Source organism: Dipodomys merriami, unplaced genomic scaffold, assembly GCF_024711535.1.
Source record: "Dipodomys merriami isolate MVZ:Mamm:240054 unplaced genomic scaffold, mDipMer1.0.p SCAF_1237, whole genome shotgun sequence".
Classification (NCBI taxonomy): Eukaryota; Metazoa; Chordata; class Mammalia; order Rodentia; family Heteromyidae; genus Dipodomys; species Dipodomys merriami.
In genome coordinates, this window is record NW_027202535.1 from 94,341 (window position 1) to 111,085 (window position 16,745).

General features: G+C 42.6%; 1 protein-coding gene across 1 annotated transcript; it reads left to right on the forward strand.

Moving 5' to 3' along the window:
• The first annotated feature begins 6,772 nt into the window (after window positions 1-6,772).
• Window positions 6,773-7,644, forward strand: LOC138823833 (undifferentiated embryonic cell transcription factor 1-like). Its single transcript, XM_070017398.1, has 2 exons — window positions 6,773-7,247; window positions 7,400-7,644. The coding sequence occupies exons 1-2, from the start codon at window positions 6,773-6,775 to the stop codon at window positions 7,642-7,644; spliced, it is 720 nt and encodes a 239-aa protein (XP_069873499.1).
• Window positions 7,645-16,745: the final 9,101 nt, after the last annotated feature.

Sequence of the window (16,745 nt, forward strand, 5' to 3'; positions counted from 1 at the left end):
ACCAGTTCCATTTTGTGTTGCTTATATTAAACCTAACTCACTTTGTGAATGTCAGTTTGGAAGGAAACTATCTTGCAGAAAAGCTTATAGGCAAATCTCTAACATCAGGCTAGGTTCTCAAACAGAACTTGAGGATGAAGCACAGGCACTTCACAAGCTGGGCCATTTAGAGATGAGGCAGAAGATCTTGCTGGAATACCAACCTGGCCCATGTCCATCTCAAACCATCTGTTTCCTAAGCTGAACCTGCACAGAGATACCCTTTGAAGAAAATCTCTTTGCAATTGAACTATAGACTCAGATTATTTGCCAATTACCATGTAAGAAACAGTGGCCTCATCCTGAAAAATACTGACAAGGATCACCTTAAGTAGATGGCCAAAGATACACCCAGGCAATGAGACATCAGAAATTGATATGACATAACTGAGCTTTCTCATTCAGTTATAAAATTAGGCATAAACAAACAAATAAACCAAGATATGCCTAGCTGGGTTCCAGTGGCTCACCCATGGAATTCTAGCCAATAAAGAGGCTCAGATCTGATGATGTTGGTCCAAAGCCAGCCCAGAGAGAAAAGTCTGTGACATTCATATCTCCAGTGAACACCAGAAAACTAGAAGTGGGTGCTGTGGCTCCAAGTGGTAGAGTGATAGCCTAGAACTAGCTCAAGGAGAGCACCCAGGCCCTGAGTTCAAGCCCCAGGACCAGCCAAAAAAAAAAAACACCCACCCAAGTCACACTGGGAGGCTTCCCACAGGATCAGTAGCTGCCCTTTTCAAAAGTGTCAAGCTCATACTAAAGAAAAGACAGTGGAAATGTCACAGACTGGAGGAAGCAGAGGAGGTCTGACAGATCAAGGGAAAGCAGGATCCTGGATGGATCCTGAGTGGGAGAGCCAGTTCTGAGGCTTGAACGCAAGAACTGGGCACCGGCTCTTAGCTGTTTCGATCAAGGCTGGCACTCTACCACTTGAGCGACCGCTTTACTTCAGGCTTTTTGATGGTTTGTTGGAGAGAAGAGACTCACAGACTTTCCTGCCCAAGCTAGCTTTGAAACTTAATCCTAAAATCTCAGCCTGCTGATGAGTTAGGATTACAAGCATGATCCAACAGCGCCAGCTATATTTTCTGTTTTATCGTGCAATAAAAATAAAAAGATTGTTTTCAAAATACATACTTGGGAGGGAACAAGCTCTGCTTGTACTGTTGACTCTAGCCGTTTTTGTCTTATGCTACAGCTGCAGGGCAGGCCACATGGGCAGGATGTAGTTCAGGCACAGGCTCAGCCTGCCTAGAACAAGGAGGTACAAATGAGGTGTACGTAGTTCTGACAATAGCTAGTGGTCTTGTTTGGCCTTCTAGTGTAGAGAGCAGAAGGAAATAAAATGAGGAAATAATAGTTGAGGGAACAGTATGTAATCTCATTATGCAATGACAAGATATTTGTTCTTAACCTGTCAAGCAAAAGAGAAAAGGTACATGTTTCTCATCAAGGATTGATACCACCTCAGTGGTCACTTCTCAGTCCTCTTTACAAACAAATCCTAATTTTGTCTCATCATCCATTCTGTTGGTTTCTGTGTTTACATGGGATGTCTGGTGCTGCAACAGCCAACTTGGGATGATGAACTTTAGCATGTGGAGAATATACCCAGTATGGTCAATTCAAAAGATGGTAGGAATATAAATATAAGAAGACAGGCTGGGTGCCAGTGGCTCAGGCCTGTAATCCTAGCTACTCAGGAGGCTGAGATCTGAGGATCATAGTTCAAAGCCAGCCCAGGAAGGAAAACCTGTGAAACTCTTATCTCCAATAAACCACCAGAAAATCAGAAGTGGCCCTGTGGCTAAAGTGGTAGAGTGCTAGCCTTGAGCCGAGTTGCTCAGGGAAAAAGCCCAGACCCAGAGTTCAGTCCCCATGGCTGACAAAACAAAAGACAAAAAAAGAAGACAGTACTGAGCCACTGAATTAATGAATTCTACCGTCTTCCTTGTGCTATGGTTATTATTTTTTTTCTTTTTTTTTCCAGGGCTGAGGACCGAACCCAGGGCCTTGCACACGCGCCAGGCGGGCACCCTTCCCCTGGGCTAAACCCCCAGCCCCACCGTGGTTATTATTATGTGAAATAATAAATCTTCCTGTCACTGAAATGAGTTGGGCCTTCTATAATTACACCTAAAAGCAACCAAAATTATGCTTGAGTCCTAAGGGAAAATAAAAGGCATCTAGAAGTAATACAAGAAGAAAAATATAGGTGAAAAATAAAAATAAAGGCTAAAATGCATTAGGTGCGTAGGGCTCTGAAAAATCTCCCAAGCCTGAAGAAACTCACCTGGAGTTTCAGAAGCCAGCTCCAATTTACATTTACCCATCTAAGTCTAGTTGCTATGAAGTTCTTATAGGCAGTGATCCCTGAGAAGAGGAAGAAAAATGAAAGGGAAATAAAATTGAACAACTGCCAGTGGAGAAACCAGCTGTACATGATCAATTTCTTTCCATGGAATCTCTATTTGTCTGAAGAGAATTTCTTCATCAGAACCCTGGCCCCAAGTCAGAGACAGGTATATGAGGAGGAGACAGGACAGGGCAGCCTAAGATGGACAGTGACTCATCTGGAATGGAAGAAAGAGCTAGCATGTGGCAGAGATTGAGCCCAAAGCTAAGCCTGACTCTGGATCCAGAACCTTCCCAATGCACTGTCATGCCAGAAATGAAAGCCAAGCTTCAAAGCCACCAAGAGCTGCTTCTAAGCCATTCTGAAAAGTGCCCACATTCACCCAGGTGTCTCACCAGAGACCCCAGGTATAGTCCAGCAGAGCACTCGAAAGCAGAAACCCAAGAAGCAAAGCAGGTGGCCTGCATCCAAATTCAAGAAATGTAACTCACTCAATTGTCACTGTGGCCAGGCCTGAGATTTCCAGTCAGTCCCCTACACTCTAGCCTGAGGACAGTACCTATTAGGATGAGACCATATAAGACATGGATGAAGACCCTGTCTGACTGCCACTGCCATTAAGAACAGCATTATAGATGGGCCCATGGCGCATGCTTGTAATCCTAATCAGGATGCTGAGATCTGAGGACCATGCTTTGAAGCCAGCCTAGGCAGAAAAGTCAATGAGGCTCCTTTTCTCCAATAAAGCAACAAAAAAGCCAGAAGTGGAGCTGTGACTCAAGTAGCAGAGTGCTAACCTTAAACAAAAAGCTGAGGGACAATTCTAGGATGGTGGTGTGGGGAAAGACTAATACCCCAAGCCCCTTTAAGACAGGTACTCTCACTTATGCCCATTTCCTTCAGAGCATTGCATAGCCCTCACCTTACTGACTTGCCTCTCCCTGTTTCAACACAGGATATTCACTTGGCCAGTCTATCTTGCAGCATCCCGAACAAAGCAGCTTTTTCTCTGGGGTTTAACCAAGGAGCCAATACTGTCTGTGATTGGTTGGTTAACTGTGCACAGTCCAGAATCAAGGATACCTGGGGCCCACCTGGCTTGGCCATCTACTGTTGTAGCTTACAGCGTATTGTTCAACACTTCTGTTTTCTTATAATAGTTCTTGCTCATGGGTCCTAATGGTTACAATAAAATAACTAATAGGGTTACTTGTGTACACACACACACACACACACACACACACACACACACACACACACACACACACCACTGCAACAGTACTACAAGGGAAACAAGGCAACTCAACAGGGAGCTTCAGGACTCAAACATATACCACATCCTAAGTATTTCCTGTTTCTTCTTAAGTAATTATTAATATTATTCCTATTTTGGTGCCAATACTGGAGAGTGAACTCAGAGCTGGGACACTGAGCCCCACTCAACTGGGGACTGAACTATCCCTAAGTTTTTTTTTGTTTTTTGTTTTGGGTCCAGTCATGGGGTCTGAACTCTGGGCCTGAGCAATGTCCCTTAGCTCTTCAGATCAAGGCTAGCACTCTACCACTTGAGCCACAGCACCACTTCCGGCTTTTTTCTTTTTTTACTTATGTGATGCTGAGGAATGGAACCAGGGCCTCATGCATGCAAGACAAGCGCACTACCACTGAGCCACCTTCCTAGCCCCTCCTTAAGCTTTTTCTGCTCGAGGCTAGTGCTATACCATTTGAGCTATACCTCCAGTTCTGGCTTTTTGCAGGTTAACTGGAGATAAAGAACCTCACAGACTTTTCTTTTCAGGCTGGCTTCAAACCAGGACCCTCAGATCTCAGACTCCTGAATTGCTAAGATTACAGTTGTGAGCCACCCACACCTGGCTGAAATCTTTTTTTTTAACTTGAATGTTTTTTATAACTATTAGATATGGAGATTAGTAATCTCTGCTGCTCCCTTTTGTTCTTAGCTGTATTTTCTTTTTCTTAGCTCCTTCCTTAAATGATTCTTTATTTTTTATTTATTTATTTATTTTTATTTATTTATTTTTTGGTCAGGGGTCCTGAACTCTGGGCTTGGGCGCTATGCCTCAGCTCTTCAGCTCAAGGCAAGTGCTCTACTGCTTGAGTCACAGTGCCACTTCTGGTTTTCTAGTGGTTTATTGGAGATGTGAGTATCATGGACTTTCCTGCCCGGGCTGGCTTTGATCCACGATCCTCAGATCTCAGCCTCCTAAGTAGCTAGGATTACAGGTTTGAGCCACGGGCACCCAGCCTTAAACAATTCTTGTAGGAACTTCATTCATTAAGAATAGGGCCAAACTATGCAAGGCAGGATTGAACTGGAACAACTAGTTATGAGGAAAGAACTAGGCCTATTTACCCCCTAGCTGTTCCTTCTACTGTAATTACTAGTTTTGAAAAAGCAAAACACCTGGCCCCAAAACTAGGAACTGCCCGTTGCTTTAGGTCAAGAAATTGTTACAGGAGTACTTACGGTTTTAATTGTTTCGGGAATGTTTGTGACTTAGGAGCTTGCAAAATAAAATAACTGCGAAGTTCTTCTGTACACCACCTTGCTTGAATCTGCTCTAAAAGAATGCATTTTTTTAACCTTTATAAACCCTGAGCTATTTGAGTTTGGGACTGCTCATTCCCTAGATGAGTTAACCCTGGCTGATCAATTGAATAAACTATCTTTTAAGATACTGGTCAGCATCTGTGACTTTGTCCAGGGGGTGAGTCCACTTCATCTGGATGCCCCAGTGAGATCCTATTCTCGCCTGAACAGGACGACTCCTGTCATGACCTGACTCCTGTGTCAGGGGACTGGCCACATGGCCGCACTTAGTGGAAGGCCTTGAGAGACATTCCTCAGTCCCAGGTGCCCTTGCTCTGTGAAACCCATGAAATGAACTCTGGAGTTTGTTCTACCAGTAAATTTCTGCCTGTCATCATCATGTAAAAACATAAATGAGTTGTTTTAAACTCCCAAGAAAAGTCATCAAGTTTTGGTGTTAGCAAAAACTTGAAAATTAACTAAAGTTCTTCTTCAAAATAATGCAATAATCCTTTACATTTTTGAGAAGTCAGATAATTTGATTACAATGTGAACAGCTTAATGCATTAAAACACCAGATCTTTGGTTTTCTGTAATATCCAAGTTACTATTCACTGGCAGAAATTTCTTCTGTTGTCTGGCCTCAGTCCCTCCTGCTCTTAGAAATTTACTTTCTCCCCTGAACCCCCTTTTCCCTGGGAAAAGACTAGCCATGGGTACAAAACTGTGAAATCAGAAAACAAAACACAATTATTGATAAAGGGAAAAAACCTCCTGGTAAAGAAAAACCCCAGACAAAGGCTGACCAATAGTCAACTTTTGTCCTTTCCCCATCCTTGATAAAAAAGCAAAAGAACATCGCTCCCTTACTCAATTTTACCAAACTGGCAGCTTTTCAAAAGGCTATTGACAACCGAGGCTTATCACCAGGTGCATTAAAGAGCAGTTAGGAGCTTATAATAAAAATAATTTCTAAAGTAGTGTCAATAGCTTTGATAGTATTGATCATGCTGACCAAGTCAAGATTATGTTTTGCCTATGCTTCTGTGAGTCAAGGCTATGTTTCTGCCAAGTTTTGCTTCTATAACCTTGCTTGCTTGCCTTGGTAACAAGGCCTTCAGCCCGCCAATTGAAGACCACAGCTGAGTGGTCCCACTATGACTGACCTATTACAAATGATTACATATGATATTACCATAAAGAACAAATTAATTTAAAGGTCATATAACTGTAACCAATGAAAAATATGCCAAACCTGCCTTGCATGGCTTGTATATATAACTCTATCTAACCTACCCCTATAAAAACACATCCTACCCTGAGCTCAAGGCTGTTCCTACTTTCCCAGTGGTAGGAAGTGGTCCCATGTGGTGGTAATAAAGTTCCTAGCTCGGCAGAGCACAAAGAACAAATTAATTTAAAGGTTCTAATTGTAACCAATGAAAAATAGGCCAAACCTGCCTTGCATGGCTTGTATATATAAAACTCTATCTAACCTACCCCTATAAAAACACATCCTACCCTGAGCTCAAGGCTGTTCCTACTTTCCCAGTGGTAGGAAGTGGTCCCATGTGGTGGTAATAAAGTTCCTAGCTCGGCAGAGCACAAAGAACAAATTAATTTAAAGGTTCTAATTGTAACCAATGAAAAATAGGCCAAACCTGCCTTGCATGGCTTGTATATATAACTCTATCTAACCTACCCCTATAAAAACACATCCTACCCTGAGCTCAAGGCTGTTCCTACTTTCCCAGTGGAAGGAAGTGGTCCCATGTGGTAGTAATAAAGTTCCTAGCTCGGCAGAGAGTGTGCGGGCAGCCGAGATGCCAAAGCCGCCCAGGGTCTCCCAGCCCCCAGGCCCTCGCAACCCCCCCGGCCCCCGCAGGCCCCCGGGCACCGCCCCGACCCCGGAGCCCATGCGGCCCGCTGGGATGCTGCTCCGGCCCCGGCGGCCGCCACCGCTGGTGCTGCCGTCGCCGACCGATCCCATGGGCGAGATGCTGCCGCCAGCTGAGGACGCACCGGGGACCCCACCGCGGGCAGTGGCACTAGCCCTGAGGCAGGTGCTGCGCACTCCCGCAAAATGTCCTCGCTGCTACAAGTTCCTCAAGAACAAGGTGCCCAAGGCCACTGGCCAAGCGCCCGGGCCCTTGGACGCACAGATCCGCGAGCTCATGGGGCTGCTGGGCGACGATGGGCCGGACGAGCGCGCCCGTCGCCGCCCCGCGGGGCCGGGGTGCCCACAGCATGGCCGCCGCCCCGCCCCCTCCGCGCCCGCACCAGCCCTAGAGGAGCCAGGTAGGCAGGCGGCCGCGGGAGAGGGAAAGGGTCGGCAGGGCAGGGGGGGGGGGGAGGGTGATTGGGGCTGGAGGCTGGAAGGGGCGGCTGGGGCCGGAGGGTCAGAGGCCGGAGGGTGGGCGGCAGCACTGACCCTGCGCTCCCTCCCGCAGCTGCAGCATCGCCCTGGGCCCCTGCCAACCTCTTGCCTTCGGCCACCACACCATCGCTGAATGCTGCCCTGCTGCAGACGCTGACGCACCTGGGCAACATCGTGGGCATGCTGGGCCTGCTGCGAGACCAGCTGCTGACCCAGAACCAGCACGTGGAGCAGCTGCCTGGCTCCTTCGACCAGACCTTGTCCCTGGCCCTGGGCTTCATCCTGGGCAGCGTGGCCACCCTGGGCAAGCCGAGCTAGCCACCCCGCCACCCCCCCCCCCAGCATTCAAGAAAGCCTTTTTGATAAAAATAATAATAATAATAAAGTTCCTAGCACTTTTATCTGGGTTTCGTGAAGTCTCTTTTGGATCCAGGATATAATAGATGTAGGCCCAAGTGAGATCCAGGACCCTGGGCCTTGAGTTCAGGGACTTTGGACTGGTGTCAGAAGAGCCACTCCCTAGGGGACAGCTGTGGAGAGAAGTTCCTAGCAGGAACTTAGAACTCAAAAGCCTCTAGAGGTAAGTTGAAAAGCCTGGCCAGGTATAGTGGAAGGGGCAGAAGGGGAGGTGGGATGCAGCAGAACTCCCAGCCATGGAGGAGTTTGGGATGTGCCTCTCCCCAGTGGAGGCAGATTAGGGTTCTTAACCTGGAGTCTGGCCTCACTTGGGTTCTTATTTGTTCTGTCTGTCTGTTGGAGGTGCCTTCTGCTGCTGTTTGCTTATGCCTGTCTGACCATTTGGTTTGTGTGGCCACCTATCTGTGTCTGTTTTAGTTGACATTTCTGTCTAAATGTCTGAGAACCACAAGCATGGAGAAAGGGATGAGATGGAGAATCTCCTGTTAAACCTATGTCTACAACCCTAACCCCAGATGTTGGAGAAACCTTGGGATGAGGTGGAGAATCTCCTGTCAAACTTAGTTCTCCACTCTGGTGCTGATAAAATTCCAAGGGGAAAGCTTATTTGGCCCAAGCAGGAAAAGTAAGAAACAACTTCTCTTTAAGCTAATTCTGAGATCACTGATATCTTGCTTTTTGTAGAAATGCACCAAACTTCTTTATCCATCACTTTTGGAAATGCTTTTAGAACCCTTTTCTTATTTTCAGGAAAAAGCCAGGGCATATGAGTACTGTTACCCAAGGTCATCTCTGCACCCTCTGCCAGGTAGATTGGCCCTCCCTTAATGTAAAATGGCTGCAGGAGAGCTCCTCTAAACTAACACCTCTCTTCTAGGTTCAGAGAGTTATTTTGGGGCTCTCAGTCACCGAAGTCAGGTACCCTAAACGCCAGAGCTCACCATTCTCTGAAAAAAAAAAACCCAGACAATTATTCAAGTTATTAGAATCTGTTATTTTTGTTCATTTGGACATCTCTGGGGGAATAAAAGTTCCAGCTCTGTCTGGGCCTGGTCATAGACCTGCTCTGTTTTGTCTGTGTTGCAGCAGTCAGGACGTGGGCATGGAAGGTTGCAAGACCTTACAAGCTTCAGGCTGCATTTTCCTGCAGAGGCAGCCGGAGGTGAGGGCATAGACAGTTTGAGCCTCGTTTGGACATTTGGCTTGTCCGAACAGTTAAAAAAATTGTAAAATGCTCTTGTCTAAAAAGAAAATTGGATAAAAGATAGGCTAGTTCAGTTTCAGGTGACTCCCACCTAGCCTTCCTCCAGCTGAAGGTATTCACAAGGCCAATTGGTAAAATGCATTGCTAGACAAGCAAGTCCTGGGTAAATGAAGCTCAGCAAAGTCACTTTGTTTTACAAATCTTAAATCTTTAGATCAAGATTCTGGACTGATTTTCATTTTTGTGCACTTTAAGTTTTGTATGAGTATGTTGGAACATGTTCAAGATGAAAATCAGCATGCTGTAAAAAAAAGAGTTTAAACTCTTAGGTCATCAGATTTGTATGCCAAATATCTTAAAGGATTATTGTATTGTTTTAAACAGGAAGTTTAGTTAAACTTTCTAAGAATTCTTTAATTTACAAATCAAAATCTGTATTTTAAAATTCGGTATTTTAAAATGCAAAGGTTGTTTACACTGTAATCAAGTTATCTGACTCAACAAAAAGGCATTGGCTGTTTGGGATTTAGTTCCCTCTGCTAAAACTTGGGGATACTATTAGAAATTTAAATATAAAGGTTTATTTAACACTGTCAAAGATTTTACCTGTTCTGTCTAAAACTTTACCTGTTCTGTCTGAAACTATTTCATTCAAGAATCAAGAAAAAAAAAGGGAAAAACTTAGACTCTAATAGAAGACCTGTCTTTTGAGGTGAGGGATGTAGAGGCAGACGTGCAGCTCAGCCAGTCATGCAGGGTGGGACAGGCCCTGGGGGGAGTCCACGCATGGTAGAAGTGGGCAAGCTGGCACAAAGGTAGTTCAACTAACCCTGAAGAGTTGGGTGCATGCACATTCCTTAGGAGGGGCTGTACGACCAATCTTTGTCCTGTCCCTTTCTTTTGCAGACAGACACAGGAAACATAATGGTAAAAATGAGTGATGTCATGATCTGATTGGTATTCCTAAAACTGCCACTTGGATGTATTAACTTTGAAAAAGCCTTAAAAATATGGTTAGAAAATTTATTAGTATATGATTTGCTTTCATTGATACTCTGCAATTGGATATGTTTTTTTAAAAGGCATATAGGTGGGCTGGGAAGGTGGGTCAGTGGTAGAGCACTTGCCTTGCATGCATGAGGCCCGGGCTCAGTTCTTTAGCACCACATAAGCAGAAAAGAAACAACCAGAAGAGGCACTGTGGCTCAAGTGGTACAGCTCTAGCCTTGAGCTGAAGACCTGAGGGACACCGCCTAGGCCCAGAGTTCAGGCCCACAACCAGACACCCCCCACCAAAAAAATAAAAAAGCATATAGGTGTTAAGTCTAGCTTCTTGGTACAGTACTGGTGATTAATTCTTGCATTAACAAAAAATGGTCATTTGAGTTCAAAAGTTTTTAATGTATATCTGTTTTAAAATGAGTAGCCAAGAGGAAATAGTGGTACATATCCTCAAGATTTCAAAGGAGTTTTCAAAATACAAATGAAAACTAAAGTATAAAATGTTAAATCAGAGATTTATAAAAGGCTTAAATTAGGATTGGTAAGACTTTAGCCCACTTATTTCTTGGGCAGTTGTTTCTTCAAGGTTTGTTGTTGGGTGATTTAACTTTTGAGTTCCAGGTATATTTTAGATATGAGACCCTTGTCCGTTGTATGGCTAGTGAAGATCTTCTCCCAATCCGTGGGCTTTCTGTTGATCTTGCTAGCTATGTACTTTGCCATGCAGAAGCTCTGCAATTTCATGCAATCCCATTTGTCCAACCTTTCTTCGATTTGTTGTATTTCTAGGTCTCTGTTAGGAAAATTTTGGACACCTGGGTTTCTCTTATTCCATCCTGTAATGTTTTCAGAGTGTCTGCTTTGACTCTGTGGTCTTTGATCCATTTGGAGCTGATTCTGATGCAGGATGATATATAAAGATCTAGCTTTAGTTTTCTATAAGTAGTTAACCAATTTTGCCAGCACCATTTACTGAAGAGGCTGTCTTTCATTCTATTTTTTTAGCCCTCTTATCGAAGATTACAAAGTTATAGGTATGTGGGTTCATTTCTTGGTTTTCAATTCTATTCCATGGGTCCTGAGATCTGTTCTTGAGCCAGTACCAAGCTGTTTTGATTTCTACAGCTTTGTAGTAGAGTTTGAAATTTGGTATTGATATTCCACTAGCAGTGTTCTTTGTGTTAAGGATCACTTTTGCTATTCATGGTCTTTTATTTTTCCATATGAATTTTTGGATTGCCTCTTTTATTTTCCTGAAGAATGAGGTTGGAATATTGATAGGTATCGCATTGAATTTTTAGATAGCCTTGGGAAGTATTGCGATTTTCATGATGTTGATCATTCCAATCTAGGAGCATGGGAGGTTTTTCCATTTTCTAATTTCTGTTTTGATTCCTTTTTCAAGTTTTTAAAGTGGGTTCCTCATAGACTCCACATAGACCTCCCCTGTGACCCAGCAATCCCACTTTTGGGCATTTAGTGGAATTATCACAAGCAAAGCCATACTAAAGCTACCAGCACAACTATGTTTATTGCAGCATTATTTACCATAGCAAATATATGGAACCAACCCAGATGATCCTCAGTAGATGAATGGATCAAGAAAATGTGGTATATATGCATAATGGAATTCTATGCCGCTATCAGAAAGAATAACATTGTCCCATTTGTTAGGAAATGGAAAGACTTGGAAAAAAAATATATTAAATGAAGTAAGCCAGGCCTAAAGAAACATAGGTCCCATGGTTTCCCTTATTTTCAATAACTAGTACATGTCTGAGACAATCAGAAACAGTCAGATACGTTGATGTTAGGTTAAATGAACCCCAAGATAAGGACTCGAATAGTTTTTCTTTCTTGCTATTGTTTATAACATATTTATAAGATGATTTCTTTGTTGCTTTGTATGTCCCTCCCCCATGGCGGGGGCGGAGGGGTTGGAGGATGGGGAGGGTGGGAAGATATTGTAAGGGGAAAGAAAGGAGGAGGCAACAAATGTACTCATCACCTTGCCCATGTAATTGAAACCTCTACATATGGTATTTTCACAATAACAACAACAAAAAAAAATCCTTTGAACTTAAAAAGAAATTAGGATTGGATGGGCTGGGAATGTGGCTGGGCTGCGAAAGTGGCTTAGTGGTAGAGTGCTTGCCTAGCATGCATCAAATCCTGAGTTCAATTCCTCACTACCAGGTATTCAGAAAAAGCAGGAAGCGGTGCTAGCCTTGACCAAAAGAAGCTCAAGGACAATGCCTATGCCATGAGTTAAATCCCAAGGACTGGCAAAAAATGGAGATGAATTCCTGGTTATAAAGTTTGAAAGTTAAATTGTTAATATTTTTCTCAAAGTGCAAAAAGGAAAAATTAGGATTACCAAAATAATTGCTTAATTGCTATTTCAGTTTGCTCTTATAGTTTTTTTTTTTTTTTTTTGTAACAGTTCCAGCAGGCCCACACAAAGGAGTAAGGATTCTTACAAGTTTGTCAGATATAACTTTCGGCCCTTAATAAGTTCGAGGTAGACCATGCTTTAAAAAACGATTTCTAAAGACCATCTTTGTTTCTTTTAATTGGAGTAAACATGGCCTTTTGTTTAGACTTGTTGATCTGAGAACTGTGGTTCAAATCCAGCCTGGGCAGAGAAAGGTCCCTGTGAGATTATCTCTAATTGGTCAACAGAAGAGTTGTTTGGGGGCTCAAATTGGCAGAGTGCTAGCCTTGAACTCAGGGCCTGAGCGCTATCGCTCATCTCTCCAGCTGAAGTCCAGTGATTAAGGAAAATGCCAAGGTGTGTGTATCCCAGCATGGAGAAAGACACTCCTGGGACCCTGGCAATGATGAAACATCCAGAGGCAGTTACAAGCCACTGCTCAGATGGCAGAGATGGTATCAGATCCTGTTTGGCCTTTCAAAAATTGAAGGACTGGGAAGGTGGCTCAGTGGTAGAGCGTTTGCCTTGCATGCATGAGGCCCTGGGTTCGATTCCTCAGCACCACATAAGAAAAAAGAAAAAAGAGGGAAGTGGCACTGTGGCTCAAATGGTAGAGCACCAGCCTTGAGCTGAAGAGCTGAGGGACAGCACCCAGGCCCAGATTTCAGGCCCCACGACTGGACCCCCCCCCCCCCCCAAAGAAATTGATCAGAGCCAGGAAGTCATGAGAAAGTAAATTGTAATCATGCCTTTCTAAATGTTTGTCTGCTTCATAATTGGGCAAGAATGTGCCAGTCATCTAAGTGGGTTATAAAATGTGTGGGATAGTTTAAATTCCCAAATTAGGGCTTTGAGCAGATACAGGGCATAACTGTTGGAGACTTCTTAAATTACAGGAGGGGTTCATTTTACCTAACATCATCTTATCTGATCTTTTCAGCTTGTCTCAGACATATACTAGTTATTGCAAATAAGGGAAACCATGGTCAAGAGCTACAGTAACTCCATTTTAAGATCAAACCTCCTGAGCTGTGCTGCCCTCAGAGTAACCCCCAAAGAGAAAGTTCTCAGACAAACCCCAGGTTGCCACCAACCCTGCCCATCCTTAAGGAAAAGAACAGTTCCCTAAGTATTCCATCAGAAAAAGGCAAGTGTGGTCAGGGTGGACTTAAACCCCCTGAACTTGTGGACTTGCTTTTGTGGAAACCCCCTAAACTTGTTTGTTCAGATACTATAAAAGCTGTTCTAATTTTGTGCTCGGGGCCTCTTAGCATCACCGGTTACCAAGTGTGCAGAGGACCAAGCTCGAGCTTTCAATAAACGACTCTTTGCTGTTTGCAAAGAGCCTGGTGGTCTGTGAGGGACACCCAAAATCGGGTACTTCAATGGGATCTATGTTTCTTTGGCCCAGCTTACTTCACTAGATAAGGACACAAGTGGTTTTTTCTTTCTTGCTATTGTTTCTAACATATTTATAAGGTGATAGTTTTGTTGCATTGTATGTCTCTTCCCCCACAGTATAAGCCCTGTTTTCACTGTATTTGATGTTGGTATATTTTGGGGAGGGGAAAGGAAAAAAAACAAATTGTTTAACTAGGGATACAGGTGGACCTATTGCAACAATGAGATGTGCAAAATCCTATGTTGAAAAGCAAACTTTACAACTTTGGCACCGGGGGTGAGGGTATAGTGGTGGAGATGGGAGTGAAGGGATGGTAGGGGAAAACCAAAGGAGGAGGCAACAATGCTTGATAAGAAATGTACTCATTACCTTGCTCGTGTAATTGTAGCCCCTCTGTATTGCATTTTCACAATAAAAATTATTTATATATATGTGTGTATATATATATATATATATATATATATATATATATATATAAATTAAAAAATTGCAGAAGGTAACAGCCCAGGGAAAAATTCAGATCTCTTACAGAAAAAACTTCAATGACTTAATGTACATAAGAAAAAAAGTGGGGAATGAGATAAGGAGGTCAGATCTGACTGGTGCCATATTGGCCACATGGTGGATGATAGGGTCTCGTATCTTGTCTTCATGCCGGGGGAAGGAAAATGCCTCCATCATCATCTGACTCCCAGGTGATGGATATTCCAAGATCCCTGGAGGCAGGGGTGAGCACTTGGCTGATAGAAATTACCAGTCCCAGGCACTGGACTGGCAGATTTAGTAACCTGTGGACCTGTCCCCTGCTGAGACCCTATTTAGGCCCAGCCCAGCCACCATTATGTCATGCCACATGTGTCACTGTGGTCATGTCTTGTCTTCTGACTCATCTCCAGTCATCATGGCATCACAATTCAACTCTCCATTGGAGTTGAATTGGTTTGTTGGCATTTTTGTTCTTTCTTTCCTCTCTAGACTGTTTCCTAACCGTGTTTTGTGTGTTTGGGGGCTTCAGGCCTTTGTAAAAATGGGTGGCCAGCAGCCTGCTAACTGTGTAATAAAGACTCCAATATTCCATCTACCTAAATGTGGCTTCTAGGATGCTTTACATCCGGCGTAGTTACCTATTTTCTAACAAAGATAAAGTGAAATATTTTGAGTGTCCACAATTATTTTGGGAAATTTTCCTAGAATTAGTAGACTAAGTGCTGGTGTTTTAGTCATAAAATAGAATGAGGTAATTTGATATGGTAGGAATGGGGCGTAGACTAACACTTACCATGTATGCAATGTTATACTAGTAATTCCAACTCTGAAGACTTCAATATCATCATCTGATAATTAAAAATAAAAGTAGTTCTAATTTATTTAATTATTTTGAGGATTAAATTAGATAACCTTGGAAAAACAATCAACATTTGCTACTTTCTACCTGTTATTTTATCATGTGATGAATTCTAACATTTTTCATGTGATATTTATATTGTGTCTATTTAGGATATACAATGTGATGTATTGATATTCATTGCTTTGTTCACTTTCCTGTCATTATGAGGAAAAAACCTGCAAAGAAAATTTCTGAAGAGGAAACTATTATATTTTCTCATGGTTTAAGAGAATGCAGTTTAAGATCAGATGTCTCCATTGTTTTTAATTGTATTTAATTAAATAGTGGTACGAAGGAATTTCCATTCAACAAATCAGTTTATAAGTACAAGAGATGTTTACATTACATTCCCACATCCTTCCAAAGCTCACCCCATTTTCATTTTTTCTAGATTCATACTATCCGCATTGAATATTATGCCTTCACCCTCTTCCTCTATAACTCTCTTTATTCCTTCCCTTTGACTTCCCTTCACAACTTCCAAGTGATAGTTTCCTGGTATTCATTTTGTTAGATTAAAAGTTCAATTTTATAAGAAATTACACTTCTTAAATACTCCTCTGAAAAGAGAATGCTTTGGTTAATTCTGTTGTGAAAAGTTGTGTAATACTTTTGCCTAAAGGTCTAGCTTCCAAATAAGCGACAGAACATGGTTCCTTTGTGTGTCTGGTTCTGGTTTACTTTACTTAACATATTTTTAGATCTATCCATTTCTTTGCAAATGATGTAACAGTCTTCATATTGGATGGGTGCCATCCAATTGTGGATATGTGCCACACTTCTCTAACCATGCCTCTGCCAAAGGATATCTTGTCTGTTTCCATAACTTTGCTAAGGGGAATAATGCAACAGTGAACATGATTGTGAAAGTGATTGTACTGTAAATTTTAGTGAAAATAATGTAGAGAGGGGTTACAATTACATGGACAAGATAGTGAGTACTTTTCTTATCAAGCATTGTTGCCTTCTCCTTTGTTTATCCTTCCCATCACTTCCCAGCCACCCCCTGCCCCGCAACCCCAACCGATTCTCCCCAACCACCCACCAAAGTTGTAAAGTTCATTTTCTACATGACAACTTGTTCTTCTCATTGTTGCAACGGGTCCACCAGTATTCTTATTTAAACGACTTGTTTTTCCACTTCCTCTCCACAAATTATCCAACATCAAATACAGTGAAAGCAGGGGTTATATTGTGGGGGAGGGACATAGAAAGCAACAAAGAAATAATCTTATAAATACTTTAGATACAAATGCATGAAAGAAAAAAACATTTAAATACGTATCTTAGGGTTCATTTTCCTAACATTACATTATCTGATCTTTTCTTCTTGACTCATATATATACTAGCTATTGCAAATAAGGGAAACCATGGGACCTATGTTTCTTTGGGCTTGGCTTACTTCACTTAATATAATTTTTTCCTAGCCTTTCCATTTCCTCACAAATGGGGAAATGTCATTCTTTCTGATTGAGGCATAGAATTCCATTGTTTATATATACCATATTTTCTTGATCCATTCATCTACTGAGGATCATCTGGGTTGGTTCCATATCTTAGCTGTGGTAAATA